The 14,541-nt window shown below is 67.0% G+C and overlaps 2 protein-coding genes across 3 annotated transcripts; both read left to right on the top strand.

The window, feature by feature from the left end:
- On the top strand, window positions 1-6,204 carry LOC141736938 (protein CutA-like). Of its 2 annotated transcripts, XM_074571607.1 has the most exons (7): window positions 1-75; window positions 1,039-1,084; window positions 2,814-3,037; window positions 3,779-3,838; window positions 3,969-4,014; window positions 5,125-5,174; window positions 5,281-6,204. In XM_074571607.1, exons 2-7 carry the CDS (start codon window positions 1,067-1,069, stop codon window positions 5,378-5,380), a joined length of 498 nt encoding a protein of 165 aa, XP_074427708.1. In that variant the 5' UTR covers window positions 1-75; window positions 1,039-1,066; the 3' UTR covers window positions 5,381-6,204. The 2 variants fall into 2 exon arrangements, with proteins under 2 accessions (XP_074427708.1, XP_074427709.1); XM_074571608.1 differs by lacking the exon at window positions 1,039-1,084 and having other exon boundaries at window positions 8-75.
- Window positions 6,205-8,091: 1,887 nt separating this feature from the next.
- Window positions 8,092-13,268, top strand: LOC141736934 (protein CutA homolog). The gene is made up of 7 exons (XM_074571602.1): window positions 8,092-8,140; window positions 9,104-9,149; window positions 10,896-11,119; window positions 11,602-11,661; window positions 11,789-11,834; window positions 12,861-12,910; window positions 13,017-13,268. Exons 2-7 carry the CDS (start codon window positions 9,132-9,134, stop codon window positions 13,114-13,116), a joined length of 498 nt encoding a protein of 165 aa, XP_074427703.1. The 5' UTR covers window positions 8,092-8,140; window positions 9,104-9,131; the 3' UTR covers window positions 13,117-13,268.
- Window positions 13,269-14,541: the final 1,273 nt, after the last annotated feature.

Raw genomic sequence — 14,541 nt, 5'->3', positions numbered from 1 at the left:
AGCGCGCGGGAGGGGAGGGGGCGGGGCCCGGCGGGTCACGTGGGGGCGGCGGCCCAGCGGCGCGCGCGGCGGCGGGTACGGGGGGGGCTGCGGGGGGGGGGGGGCGCAAAATAGGGGTCTGGGGGGCGATATATGGGGCTGGGGGGGCGATATATGGGGCTGGGGGGGCAGTACATGGGGCGGGGGAGCGATATAGGGGACAGTATATGGGGCAGGGGGGGCGGTATATGGGGCTGGGGGGTCAGTATGTGGGGCGGAGGGGCGGTGTATGGGGCTGGGGGGGGTCAGTATATGGGGTGGGGGGTCAGTACATGGGGCTGGAGGGGTGGTATATGGGGCTGAGAGCAGCATATGGGTCTGGGAGGGCTGTTTATGGGTCGGGGGGGGGTGTATATGGGCCGGGGGGGTGACATAGGGGGCTGGGGGGCAATATATGGGGGCTGGGGGGCAATTTTGGGGGGCTGAGAGCAGCATATGGGGCTGGGGGGGCAATATAGGGGGCTGGAGGAGTCGTATATGGGGCTGGGCAGGTGCTACAGGGGGTTTGGGGCTGCATATGGGGCGGGGGGACAATATTGGGGGGCTGAGAGGGCTACATATGGGGCTGGGGGGGTGCTATATGGGGCTGAGAGCAGCATGTGGGGCTGGGGGGGCACTATAGGGGGCTGGGAGCAGCATGTGGGGTTGGTGGGGTTGTATATAGGGCGGGGGGGGCAATACTGGGGGCATGAGAGCAGTATATGGGGCTGAGGGGGCAGTATGTGGGGTGGGGGGGCAATATAGGGGGCTGGAGGGGTGGTGTAATGGCGCTGGAGGGGCATTCTATGGGGCTGGGGCTCTGTATATAGGGTTGGGGGGGCTGGTCTATGGGGCTGGAGGGGTCCTGGGGGGCAAGAGTGTGGCGGGGGCAGGGGGGAGGGGCCAGCCATGGGGCAGCTCCAGTGCCGTGGGGGGGCTATGGGGCAGCTGTAGGGCTGGGGGGGGCCGTGGGGCGGCCGTGGGGCAGGCGTTGTCCCCTGACGGCCGCTCTCCCGGCAGGAGGGGACGGCACCGGCTCCCCCCCCCCATGAAGTTGGCCTTTGGTGTGAGTACCTGCCCCGGGGGGGGGGGCTTATCGCGACAGAGAGGGGGCATATCGCGACGGGGGGGCCCATGTCGCAACAGAGGGGGGACATATCATGATGGGGGGGCCCGTATTGTGACAGAGAGAGGACGTATTGTGACACAGAGGGGGCATATCATGACGGGGGGGCCATATCGTGACACAGAGGGGGCATATCGCGACGGGGGGGCCCATGTCGCAACAGAGGGGGGACATATCATGATGGGGGGGCCCGTATTGTGACAGAGAGAGGACGTATTGTGACACAGAGGGGGCATATCATGACGGGGGGGGCCCATATTGCGACACAGAGGGGGCATATCGCGACAGAGAGGGGTTGTATCATGACGGGGGGGTCATATCGTGATGGGGGAGGGGGGATGTCGCGACAGCGGGGGGTGTGGTGACGTGCTGGGCCTGGTGGGGCGGGGCCGGGTGTCGCGACATAGCGAGTGTCGTGACGCGGTGCCACTGTGGGTGTCTGGGTGTTGGGTATCGTGACACGGGGGGGGCAGCTGTCATGATATGCCGGCTATCGCGACAGAGTGGGGATCGTGGTGTTGCAGCGCCAGGTATCGCGACGTGCTGGGTATCGCGACACTGTGACTATCACGACGGCGCGCGTGGCTGTCACGACGCGCCGGGGCTCTCGGTGCTCAGGGCCGCTATCGTGACGTGCCGGGGGATATCGCGACATGCCAGGATTTGTGACATGGCGGCGCCGTGAGCAGCTGTCGTGACATGGCAGCTATCGCGATGTTTCGCAGCGCCTGCGCCGGCTGTTGCAACACTCTGGCTGTCACGACATGGTGGCTGTCGTGACATGGCCGTATTGTGACACGGTGGCTATCGTGACGTGGCACTGTCATGACATGGTGGCTCTTGGGAAGTGGTATTGGGACACGGTGGCTGTCGTGACACGGTGGCTGTCGTGACACGGTGGCTGTCGTGACGTGGGCGTCATGACAGGGTGAGTGTCGCGACAGGGCGGGTCTTGTGTCACAGTGGTATTGTGACACGGCGGCTGTCGTGACATCGGTATCGTGACAGGGTACCTATCGTGACATGATGGGTCTTGTGACACGGTGGTATCATGACATGGTGGCTGTCGTGACGTGGGTATCGCGACAGGGTGTGTGTCATGACACGGCGGGTCTTGTGTCACAGCGGCTATCGTGACACAGCGTCTATTGCGATGCGGTGTCTATCGCGACGCAGCGTCTATCGCGCCACGGTGTCTATCATGACATGGTGTCTATCATGACACAGCGGCTATCATGCCATGGCAGCTATCGTGACACAGTGACTATCGTGCCATGGCAGCTATCGCGACACAGCAGCTATCGCGACACAGCAGCTATCGTGACATAGTGACTGTCGTGACGCAGTGACTATCGTGACACAGTGACTATCGTGACGCGGTGGCTATCGTGACATAGTGACTATCGTGACACAGTGACTATCGTGACACAGTGACTATCGTGCCATGGCGGCTATCGTGACGCGGTGGCTATCGCGACACAGCAGCTATCGTGACACAGTGACTGTCGTGACGCAGTGGCTATCGTGACGCGGTGGCTGTCGCGACACAGCAGCTATCGTGACACAGTGACTGTCGTGACGCAGTGGCTATCGTGACGCGGTGGCTGTCGCGACACAGCAGCTCTCGCGACATGGCGGGTGGCGTGACGGGGGGCGCGTGTCCCCGCAGGTGCTGGCGCTGGCGCTGGTGACGGTGACGGTGACGCCGCGGCTGACGGCGCTGGGCCGGCGGCTGCTCTCCATGGCCACGGGCCACCCCCCCCCCGGGGACGGCCCCAACGACCCCCGTGACCCCCGTGACCCCGGTGACCCCGGTGCCCCCTACCAGCCCGGCAGCCTCTCGGCCGCATTCGTCACCTGCCCCAACGAGACGGTGGCCAAGGAGCTGGCACGGTGGGGACCCGGGGACACGGGGGGGAGAAGGGGGGGGCACGGGGACACCGGGGGGGACAATGGTGGGGACACGGGGGGGGGGACACAGCGGGGGACACACACGGGGGGGACACGGGGACAGCGGGGGGGACAATGGTGGGGACACAGGGGGGGTGGGGACACGGGGGGGTGGGGACACAGCGGGGGACACACACGGGGGGGACACGGGGACAGCGGTGGGGGGACAATGGTGGGGACACGGGGGGGGGGACACAGCGGGGGACACACACGGGGGGGACACGGGGACAGCGGTGGGGGGACAATGGCAGGGACATGGGGGGGACACATGGGGACACGGGGACAGCGGGGGGGGGCAATGGTGGGGACATGGGGGGGACAGGACATGGGGGGGACACGGGGGGACATGGGGGGGACAGACGGGGGGGACATGGAGACAATGGGGGGGGAACGGGGGGGGGACACAGAGGGGGGGACAAGGGGACACCAGGGGGACATGGTGGGGGGGCGACAGGGGTGACATGGGGGGGGCACAGGGGTGACACTGCGGAGACAGGGGACATGGGGGGGGACACACAGGGGACCCCGCGGGGGGACGGGGGTGACACTGCGGGGGGTGACACGGGGGGGGGTGACACAAGGAGGGGACACTGGGGGGGACAGGGGTGACGCTGGGGGGGGGGGTGATGCCTCGGGGGGGGTTGGGGGGGCACAGGGGGGTGACAGTGTCCCCGCTGTCCCCAGGGCCATGGTGACGAAGCGCCTGGCCGCCTGCGTCAACGTCCTGCCCCACGTCACCTCCATGTGAGTGGGGACACGCCGGGGGGGGGGGGGGGGACGGACATTGGGGACATCTTGGGGGGGGGGGACACACACACGAGGTGACAGCCCCCTCTGTGTCCCCCCCCCCGTCCCCTGTGTCCCCCCCCCGCAGCTACGAGTGGAAGGGGAAGGTGGAGGAGGACAGCGAGGTCCTGCTGGTGAGTGTCACCGCTGTCCCCAAAGTGTCCCCAAAGTGTCCCCGGGGTGTCCACGGTGTCCCCAAAGTGTCCCCAGGGTGTCCCCAATGTCTCCGGGGGTGTCCCCGGCTGTCGTCGGTGTCCCCAGGGTGTCCCCAGGGTGTCCATGGTGTCCCCAAAGTGTCCCCAGGGTGTCCCCAATGTTCCCGGGGTGTCCCCAGGGTGTCCATGGTGTCCCCAAAGTGTCCCCAGGGTGTCTCCGGGGTGTCCCCGGGGTGTCCCCAATGTCCCCGGGGTGTCCATGGTGTCCCCAAAGTGTCCCCAGGGTGTCCCCAATGTTCCCGGGGTGTCCCCAGGATGTCCATGGTGTCCCCAAAGTGTCCCCGGGGTGTCCCCACTGTCCCCAGGGTGTCCCCAGTGTCCCCGTTGTGTCCCCGGTGTCCCCTGGGTCTCCCTGATGTCCCCATGGTCCCCAGGGTGTCCCCGTAACGTCCCCATGATGTCCCCCATGTCCCCCTTGTGTCTCCAATGTCCCCATGATGTCCTCAGTGTGTCCCCAATGTCCCCTGGGTCTCCCTGACATCCCCATGGTCCCGGGGGTGTCCCCACAATGTCCCCATGGCGTCCCCAATGTCCCCAGGGTGTCCCCAATGTCCCCAGGGTGTCCCCGATGTCCCAGGGGTGTCTCCATGGTGTCCCCAATGTCCCCAGCACATCCCAAAGGTCTCCCTGGGGTGTCCCCGTGATGTCCCCGGCGTGTCCCCATGATGTCCCCGGTGTGTCCCCGTCTCTCCATGATGTCCCCAGTGTCCTCATTGTGTCCCCAACGTCCCTTGGGTCTCCCTGATGTCCTTGTGGTCCCCAGCGTGTCCCCCTGGTGTCCCCATGGTGTCCCCAGTGTCCCTGAGGTGTCCCCATGGTGTCCCCAGTGTCCCCAGTGTCCCCATTGTGTCCCCAATGTCCCCTGGGTCTCCCTGACATCCCCATGGTCCCGGGGGTGTCCCCACGGTGTCCCCCTTGTGTCCCCGATGTCCCCGTGGTGTCCCCAATGTCCCCAGCGTGTCCCAAAGGTCTCCCGGGGCTGTCCCCGGGGTGTCCCCGATGTCCCCAAGTGTCCCCTCATCCCCCCAGATGATCAAGACCCGCAGCTCCAGAATCCCGGCGCTGGCCGAGTTCGTGCGGTGAGACCCGGGGGGGGGCGGAGCGAGGGGTGGGGTGACATTGGGGGGGGGGGTGACAGTGTGACCCTGACACCCCCCCCCCCGTGTCCCTGTGTCCCCCCCCCAGGTCCGCGCACCCCTACGAGGTGGCCGAGGTGGTGGCCGTGCCGGTGACACAGGGGAACCCCCCGTACCTGCGCTGGGTGGGGGACAGCGTCCCCCCCTGAGCCCCCCCCCGCCCGGAACGGGGAAGGGGGGGCCCCCAAAATTGGGGGGGGCACCCCAAAAATGGGGGGGGCCCGAAGATTTGGGGGGGGGGGGGGGACACCCACACAAATTTGGGGACACTCACGGAGGGGAGGGACCCCCAGGTCTGGGGACCCCCACAAAGGGGGGGGGGAAACAAGACAAACTGGGGGGGGGGGACCGCAAAAATGGGGGGGGGGACACAAATGGGGACACACACAAGGGGGGGGACACCCCAAATCTGGGGGCACATTGGAGTGGGACCTCCAAATTGGGGGGGGGGGAAATGGGGGGGAGCCCCAATTTGGGGGGGGGTCACATGCAAACTGGAGGGGGGGGAACCCCGAAATTTGGGGGGGGGGGGGGGCAAAATGGGAAGGACCTGGAAAATGGAGGGGGGGTGACAAATTGGGGAGGGGAACATGTAAATTGGGGGGGAGGCAAATTGGGGGGGGGGGGGGGCGCCCACGTAAATTGGGGGGGGCTCCCAAATCTGGGGGGGGGAGGACATAAAAATTGGGGGGGCCCCCCCTCCTAGATTTGGGGGGGGGGGCACACACATGCAGATTTGTGGGGTTGTGTCCCCCCCCCAAAAAAAAAATGGAGGGACCCCCCCAATTGAGAGGGGGAGCACACATGGGGACCCCAAATTTCGCGGGGGGGGTGCAGCCCCCCCCCCCCCAAACCACACGAGGCCGCGCTGCCCTTCAGCCATTTATTGTTGGGGGGGGGAGGGGGGGCACACACAAAGGGTGCCCCCCCCCCGCCTTTAAATATCTCCATAATGATAAAAATAAACTTTTTTCGCTCAAAGCTGGGGGGGGGGAATTTTTTGGGGGGGGTGGCCCCCCTCAATTGTCCCGGGGGGGTGGTGGGGGGGGGTGTCACAGCATCCCGCCCCCCCCCCACTCCACCAGGTACTGGACGGTGCCGTCCAGCGTCACCCGCCGGGCCAGGACCCGGCTGGGACCCCCCCGCGGTGGGGGGAGGGGCCGGGGGGGGAGGGGGCGGAACCGGGGGGGGGGGGGGGGGTGGCTCAGAGGGCGGGGCCTGGAAGGGACCCCCCCCCCCCCGGTACCGGTGACACCGGCGAGAGCGGTGACACCAGTGGCACCAGTGGCACCAGTGATACGCGTGATACCAGTGACCCCAGTGACCCCAGTGACACCAGTATCACCTGTGGAACCAGTGACACCAGTGACACCAGTGACGCAAGATACCGGTGGCACTGGTGACCCCAGCGACCCCAGCAACACCAGTGCCACCAGTGACACCAGTGACACCAGTAGCACCAGTGACACGTCTCAGTGCCACCAGTGACACCAGTAGCACCAGTGACACGTCTCAGTGACACGGGGATCCCCAGTGTCTCCATCCCAGTGCCCCCAGTGTCCCCAAAGTCCCCATCCCAGTGCTCCCAGTAACCCCATCCCCCCACCCAGTGTCCCCAGTGCTCCCAGTCCTCTAATCCCAGCACGCTCCCAGTGCCACCAGTGTCCCCAGGGTCCCCATCCCAGTGCTCCCAGTGCCACCGGTGTCCCCCTCCCAGTGCTCCCCCAGGGTCCCACCATCCCGTCCCAGTACCTCCCAGTTGCTCCCAGTGCTCCCAGTGCCCCGAGCACCCCCGTCCCAGCGCCTGCCAGCGTCCCCCAGCCCCTCCAGTGCTCCCAGTGTCCCCACCCCAGTGCTCCCAGTAACTCCGGTCCCCATCGTCCCATCCCAGTGCCTCCCAGTTGCTCCCAGAGCTCCCAGTGCCCCATACCAGTCCACCCAGTGTCCCCATCCCAGTGCTCCCAGTGTCCCCATCCCAGTCCACCCAGTGCTCCCAGTGTTCCCCCCTGTCCCCATCCCAGTCCTCCCAGTGTCCCCATCCCAGTGCCACCAGTGTCCCCTCACAGTCTTCCCAGTGTCCCCCGTGTCCCCATCCCAGTCCTCCCAGTGCAACGAGTGTCCCCATCCCAGTGCCAACACTGTGTCCCCCCAGTCCTCCCAGTGCTCCCATCCCAGTGCTCCCAGTGCCCCCACTGTCCCCATCCCAGTGCAACCAGTGTCCCCCAGTGTCCCCATCCCAGTGTCCCCACCGTCCCCATCCCAGTCCTCCCAGTGTCCCCATCCCAGTGTCCCCCAGTGTCCCCGTCCCAGTCCCTCCCAGTGCAACGAGTGTCCCCATCCCAGTGCCACCACTGTGTCCCCCCAGTCCTCCCAGTGCTCCCATCCCAGTCCTCCCAGTGTCCCTGTCCCAGTGCCCCCACTGTCCCCATCCCCGTGTCCCCAGTGTCCCCCAGTGTCCCCCTCCCAGTGCTCCCAGTGCCCCACTGTCCCCGTCCCAGTGCCCCCACTGTCCCCATCCCAGTGTCCCCACTGTCCCCCAGTGTCCCCATCCCAGTGCTCCCAGTGCCCCCACTGTCCCCGTCCCAGTCCCTCCCAGTGTCCCCCGGGTCCCCGGCCCAGTCCCTCCCAGCGCTCCCAGCTCTCGCTGGGGGGGTCCGTGACCCCCCCCCCGCGCGCTCACTCTCGCGCTCGCTCTCACTCACTCTCACTTTCACTCCCCCCCACCCCGCCCCCACGTGACCCCTCAGCCCTCCCCCCCCCCCCCGGCTTCCGGCTTCCGGCTTCCGGCTTCCGGCCGCGCGCTGACGCGGGGGGGGGAGGGGCGGGGCCGCGGTAAAGCGCGCGGTAGGGGAGGGGGCGGGGCCCGGCGGGTCACGTGGGGGCGGCGGCCCAGCGGCGCGCGCCGGCGGGTACGGGGGGGGCTGCGGGGGGGGGGGGGCGCAAAATAGGGGTCTGGGGGGCGATATATGGGGCTGGGGGGGCGATATATGGGGCTGGGGGGGCAGTACATGGGGCGGGGGAGCGATATAGGGGACAGTATATGGGGCAGGGGGGGCGTTATATGGGGCTGGGGGGTCAGTATGTGGGGCGGAGGGGCGGTGTATGGGGCTGGGGGGGGTCAGTATATGGGGTGGGGGGTCAGTACATGGGGCTGGAGGGGTGGTATATGGGGCTGAGAGCAGCATATGGGTCTGGGAGGGCTGTTTATGGGTCTGGGGGGGGTGTATATGGGCCGGGGGGGTGACATAGGGGGCTGGGGGGCAATATATGGGGGCTGGGGGGCAATTTTGGGGGGCTGAGAGCAGCATATGGGGCTGGGGGGGCAATATAGGGGGCTGGAGGGGTCGTATATGGGGCTGGGCAGGTGCTACAGGGGGTTTGGGGCTGCATATGGGGCGGGGGGACAATATTGGGGGGCTGAGAGGGCTACATATGGGGCTGGGGGGGTGCTATATGGGGCTGAGAGCAGCATGTGGGGCTGGGGGGGCACTATAGGGGGCTGGGAGCAGCATGTGGGGTTGGTGGGGTTGTATATAGGGCGGGGGGGGCAATACTGGGGGCATGAGAGCAGTATATGGGGCTGAGGGGGCAGTATGTGGGGTGGGGGGGCAATATAGGGGGCTGGAGGGGTGGTGTAATGGCGCTGGAGGGGCATTCTATGGGGCTGGGGCTCTGTATATAGGGTTGGGGGGGCTGGTCTATGGGGCTGGAGGGGTCCTGGGGGGCAAGAGTGTGGCGGGGGCAGGGGGGAGGGGCCAGCCATGGGGCAGCTCCAGTGCCGTGGGGGGGCTATGGGGCAGCTGTAGGGCTGGGGGGGGCCGTGGGGCGGCCGTGGGGCAGGCGTTGTCCCCTGACGGCCGCTCTCCCGGCAGGAGGGGACGGCACCGGCTCCCCCCCCCCATGAAGTTGGCCTTTGGTGTGAGTACCTGCCCCGGGGGGGGGGGCTTATCGCGACAGAGAGGGGGCATATCGCGACGGGGGGGCCCATGTCGCAACAGAGGGGGGACATATCATGATGGGGGGGCCCGTATTGTGACAGAGAGAGGACGTATTGTGACACAGAGGGGGCATATCATGACGGGGGGGCCATATCGTGACACAGAGGGGGCATATCGCGACGGGGGGGCCCATGTCGCAACAGAGGGGGGACATATCATGATGGGGGGGCCCGTATTGTGACAGAGAGAGGACGTATTGTGACACAGAGGGGGCATATCATGACGGGGGGGGCCCATATTGCGACACAGAGGGGGCATATCGCGACAGAGAGGGGTTGTATCATGACGGGGGGGTCATATCGTGATGGGGGAGGGGGGATGTCGCGACAGCGGGGGGTGTGGTGACGTGCTGGGCCTGGTGGGGCGGGGCCGGGTGTCGCGACATAGCGAGTGTCGTGACGCGGTGCCACTGTGGGTGTCTGGGTGTTGGGTATCGTGACACGGGGGGGGCAGCTGTCATGATATGCCGGCTATCGCGACAGAGTGGGGATCGTGGTGTTGCAGCGCCAGGTATCGCGACGTGCTGGGTATCGCGACACTGTGACTATCACGACGGCGCGCGTGGCTGTCACGACGCGCCGGGGCTCTCGGTGCTCAGGGCCGCTATCGTGACGTGCCGGGGGATATCGCGACATGCCAGGATTTGTGACATGGCGGCGCCGTGAGCAGCTGTCGTGACATGGCAGCTATCGCGATGTTTCGCAGCGCCTGCGCCGGCTGTTGCAACACTCTGGCTGTCACGACATGGTGGCTGTCGTGACATGGCCGTATTGTGACACGGTGGCTATCGTGACGTGGCACTGTCATGACATGGTGGCTCTTGGGAAGTGGTATTGGGACATGGCGGGTATCGCGACAGGGTGGGTCTTGTGACACGGTGGCTGTCGTGACACGGTGGCTGTCGTGACGTGGGCGTCATGACAGGGTGAGTGTCGCGACAGGGCGGGTCTTGTGTCACAGTGGTATTGTGACACGGCGGCTGTCGTGACATCGGTATCGTGACAGGGTACCTATCGTGACATGATGGGTCTTGTGACACGGTGGTATCATGACATGGTGGCTGTCGTGACGTGGGTATCGCGACAGGGTGTGTGTCATGACACGGCGGGTCTTGTGTCACAGCAGCTATCGTGACGCAGCGTCTATTGCGATGCGGTGTCTATCGCGACGCAGCGTCTATCGCGCCACGGTGTCTATCATGACATGGTGTCTATCATGACACAGCGGCTATCATGCCATGGCAGCTATCGTGACGCGGTGGCTATCGCGACACAGCAGCTATCGTGACACAGTGACTGTCGTGACGCAGTGGCTATCGTGACACGGTGGCTATTGTGACACAGTGACTATCGTGACACAGTGACTGTCGTGACGCAGTGGCTATCGTGACGCGGTGGCTATCGCGACACAGCAGCTATCGTGACACAGTGACTGTCGTGACGCAGTGGCTATCGTGACGCGGTGGCTATCGCGACACAGCAGCTATCGTGACACAGTGACTGTCGTGACGCAGTGGCTATCGTGACGCGGTGGCTATCGCGACACAGCAGCTATCGTGACACAGTGACTGTCGTGACGCAGTGGCTATCGTGACGCGGTGGCTGTCGCGACACAGCAGCTCTCGCGACATGGCGGGTGGCGTGACGGGGGGCGCGTGTCCCCGCAGGTGCTGGCGCTGGCGCTGGTGACGGTGACGGTGACGCCGCGGCTGACGGCGCTGGGCCGGCGGCTGCTCTCCATGGCCACGGGCCACCCCCCCCCCGGGGACGGCCCCAACGACCCCCGTGACCCCCGTGACCCCGGTGACCCCGGTGCCCCCTACCAGCCCGGCAGCCTCTCGGCCGCATTCGTCACCTGCCCCAACGAGACGGTGGCCAAGGAGCTGGCACGGTGGGGACCCGGGGACACGGGGGGGAGAAGGGGGGGGCACGGGGACACCGGGGGGGACAATGGTGGGGACACGGGGGGGGGGACACAGCGGGGGACACACACGGGGGGGACACGGGGACAGCGGGGGGGGGACAATGGCAGGGACATGGGGGGGACACATGGGGACACGGGGACAGCGGGGGGGGGCAATGGTGGGGACACGGGGGGACATGGGGGGGACAGACGGGGGGGACATGGAGACAATGGGGGGGGAACGGGGGGGGGACACAGAGGGGGGGACAAGGGGACACCAGGGGGACATGGGGGGGGGGCGACAGGGGTGACATGGGGGGGGCACAGGGGTGACACTGCGGAGACAGGGGACATGGGAGGGGACACACATGGGACCCCGCGGGGGGACAGGGGTGACGCTGGGGGGGGGGTGATGCCTCGGGGGGGGTTGGGGGGGCACAGGGGGGTGACAGTGTCCCCGCTGTCCCCAGGGCCATGGTGACGAAGCGCCTGGCCGCCTGCGTCAACGTCCTGCCCCACGTCACCTCCATGTGAGTGGGGACACGCCGGGGGGGGGGGGGGGGGGGGACATTGGGGACATCTTGGGGGGGGGACACACACACGAGGTGACAGCCCCCTCCGTGTCCCCCCCCCGTCCCCTGTGTCCCCCCCCCGCAGCTACGAGTGGAAGGGGAAGGTGGAGGAGGACAGCGAGGTCCTGCTGGTGAGTGTCACCGCTGTCCCCAAAGTGTCCCCAAAGTGTCCCCGGGGTGTCCACGGTGTCCCCAAAGTGTCCCCAGGGTGTCCCCAATGTCCCCGGGGGTGTCCCCGGCTGTCGTCGGTGTCCCCAGGGTGTCCCCAGGGTGTCCATGGTGTCCCCAAAGTGTCCCCAGGGTGTCCATGGTGTCCCCAGGGTGTCCATGGTGTCCCCAAAGTGTCCCCAGGGTGTCCCCAATGTCGCCAGGGTGTCCCCGGGGTGTCCCCAGGGTGTCCCCAATGTTCCCGGGGTGTCCCCAGGATGTCCATGGTGTCCCCAAAGTGTCCCCGGGGTGTCCCCACTGTCCCCAGGGTGTCCCCAGTGTCCCCCTTGTGTCTCAAATGTCCCCTGGGTCTCCCTGATGTCCCCATGGTCCCCAGGGTGTCCCCGTAACGTCCCCATGATGTCCCCCATGTCCCCCTTGTGTCTCCAATGTCCCCATGATGTCCTCAGTGTGTCCCCAATGTCCCCTGGGTCTCCCTGACATCCCCATGGTCCCGGGGGTGTCCCCACAATGTCCCCATGGCGTCCCCAATGTCCCCAGGGTGTCCCCGATGTCCCAGGGGTGTCTCCATGGTGTCCCCAATGTCCCCAGCACATCCCAAAGGTCTCCCTGGGGTGTCCCCGTGATGTCCCCGGTGTGTCCCCGTCTCTCCATGATGTCCCCAGTGTCCTCATTGTGTCCCCAACGTCCCTTGGGTCTCCCTGATGTCCTTGTGGTCCCCAGCGTGTCCCCCTGGTGTCCCCATGGTGTCCCCAGTGTCCCTGAGGTGTCCCCATGGTGTCCCCAGTGTCCCCAGTGTCCCCATTGTGTCCCCAATGTCCCCTGGGTCTCCCTGACATCCCCATGGTCCCGGGGGTGTCCCCACGGTGTCCCCCTTGTGTCCCCGATGTCCCCGTGGTGTCCCCAATGTCCCCAGCGTGTCCCAAAGGTCTCCCGGGGCTGTCCCCGGGGTGTCCCCGATGTCCCCAAGTGTCCCCTCATCCCCCCAGATGATCAAGACCCGCAGCTCCAGAATCCCGGCGCTGGCCGAGTTCGTGCGGTGAGACCCGGGGGGGGGCGGAGCGAGGGGTGGGGTGACATTGGGGGGGGGGGTGACAGTGTGACCCTGACACCCCCCCCCCCGTGTCCCTGTGTCCCCCCCCCAGGTCCGCGCACCCCTACGAGGTGGCCGAGGTGGTGGCCGTGCCGGTGACACAGGGGAACCCCCCGTACCTGCGCTGGGTGGGGGACAGCGTCCCCCCCTGAGCCCCCCCCCGCCCGGAACGGGGAAGGGGGGGCCCCCAAAATTGGGGGGGGCACCCCAAAAATGGGGGGGGCCCGAAGATTTGGGGGGGGGGGGGACACCCACACAAATTTGGGGACACTCACGGAGGGGAGGGACCCCCAGGTCTGGGGACCCCCACAAAGGGGGGGGGGGAAACAAGACAAACTGGCGGGGGGGGACCGCAAAAATGGGGGGGGGGACACAAATGGGGACACACACAAGGGGGGGGACACCCCAAATCTGGGGGCACATTGGAGTGGGACCTCCAAATTGGGGGGGGGGGGAAATGGGGGGGAGCCCCAATTTGGGGGGGGGTCACATGCAAACTGGAGGGGGGGGAACCCCGAAATTTGGGGGGGGGGGGGGCAAAATGGGAAGGACCTGGAAAATGGAGGGGGGGTGACAAATTGGGGAGGGGAACATGTAAATTGGGGGGGAGGCAAACTGGGGGGGGGGGGGGGCGCCCATGTAAATTGGGGGGGGCTCCCAAATCTGGGAGGGGGAGGACATAAAAATTGGGGGGGCCCCCCCTCCTAGATTTGGGGGGGGGGCACACACATGCAGATTGTGGGGTTGTGTCCCCCCCCCCCAAAAAAAAATGGAGGGACCCCCCAATTGAGAGGGGGAGCACACATGGGGACCCCAAATTTCGCGGGGGGGGTGCAGCCCCCCCCCCCCCAAACCACACGAGGCCGCGCTGCCCTTCAGCCATTTATTGTTGGGGGGGGGAGGGGGGCACACACAAAGGGTGCCCCCCCCCCGCCTTTAAATATCTCCATAATGATAAAAATAAACTTTTTTCGCTCAAAGCTGGGGGGGGGGGGGAATTTTTTGGGGGGGGTGGCCCCCCTCAATTGTCCCGGGGGGGTGGTGGGGGGGGGTGTCACAGCATCCCGCCCCCCCCCACTCCACCAGGTACTGGACGGTGCCGTCCAGCGTCACCCGCCGGGCCAGGACCCGGCTGGGACCCCCCCGCGGTGGGGGGGAGGGGTCGGGGGGGGGGGTGCGGGGGGGTTCGGGGGGGCGGCGTTTGGGGGGCGGGGGGGCCGCGGGGGCGGGGGGGGGCGCTCGGGGCTCTCGCTCTCCGGGTCCGGGCTGGCGGCGACGCTGCTGGGGGGGGGGGGGGCTATAGGGGACCGGCGGGGGGGGGGGGTCCCGTATAGCCCGGGGGGGGGGCACAGAGCCCAGGGGGGGTCCCATATAGTCCGGGGGGGGGGGAGCCATATGGCCCCAGTGGACCCGTATGGCCCTGAGGGTCCCCAGCCCCCCCGGTATGGCCCAGTCCTCCCAGTATGGCCCCCCCCATCCTCCCAGTATGGCCCCCAGCCCCCCCAGTATGCCCCCCCCTCCCAGTTTGGCCCCCAGCCTTCCCAGTATGCCCCCCCCCTCCCAGTACAGCCCTCCAG

This window comes from Larus michahellis, unplaced genomic scaffold (genome assembly GCF_964199755.1).
Source record: "Larus michahellis unplaced genomic scaffold, bLarMic1.1 SCAFFOLD_85, whole genome shotgun sequence".
In the NCBI taxonomy this organism is placed as follows: Eukaryota; Metazoa; Chordata; class Aves; order Charadriiformes; family Laridae; genus Larus; species Larus michahellis.
Note: the sequence above shows the minus strand (reverse complement) of the source record. Positions and strands in the feature narration are given on the sequence as shown.

What these genes read in the sequence shown, in the direction of transcription:
- LOC141736938 (XM_074571607.1), top strand. An exon ending in AGGACAGCGAGGTCCTGCTG is followed by an intron (nt 4,015 to 5,124) that starts GTGAGTGTCACC and finishes TCATCCCCCCAG; the next exon opens with ATGATCAAGACCCGCAGCTC. An exon ending in GCGCTGGCCGAGTTCGTGCG is followed by an intron (nt 5,175 to 5,280) that starts GTGAGACCCGGG and finishes TCCCCCCCCCAG; the next exon opens with GTCCGCGCACCCCTACGAGG.
- LOC141736934 (XM_074571602.1), top strand. An exon ending in AGGACAGCGAGGTCCTGCTG is followed by an intron (nt 11,835 to 12,860) that starts GTGAGTGTCACC and finishes TCATCCCCCCAG; the next exon opens with ATGATCAAGACCCGCAGCTC. An exon ending in GCGCTGGCCGAGTTCGTGCG is followed by an intron (nt 12,911 to 13,016) that starts GTGAGACCCGGG and finishes TCCCCCCCCCAG; the next exon opens with GTCCGCGCACCCCTACGAGG.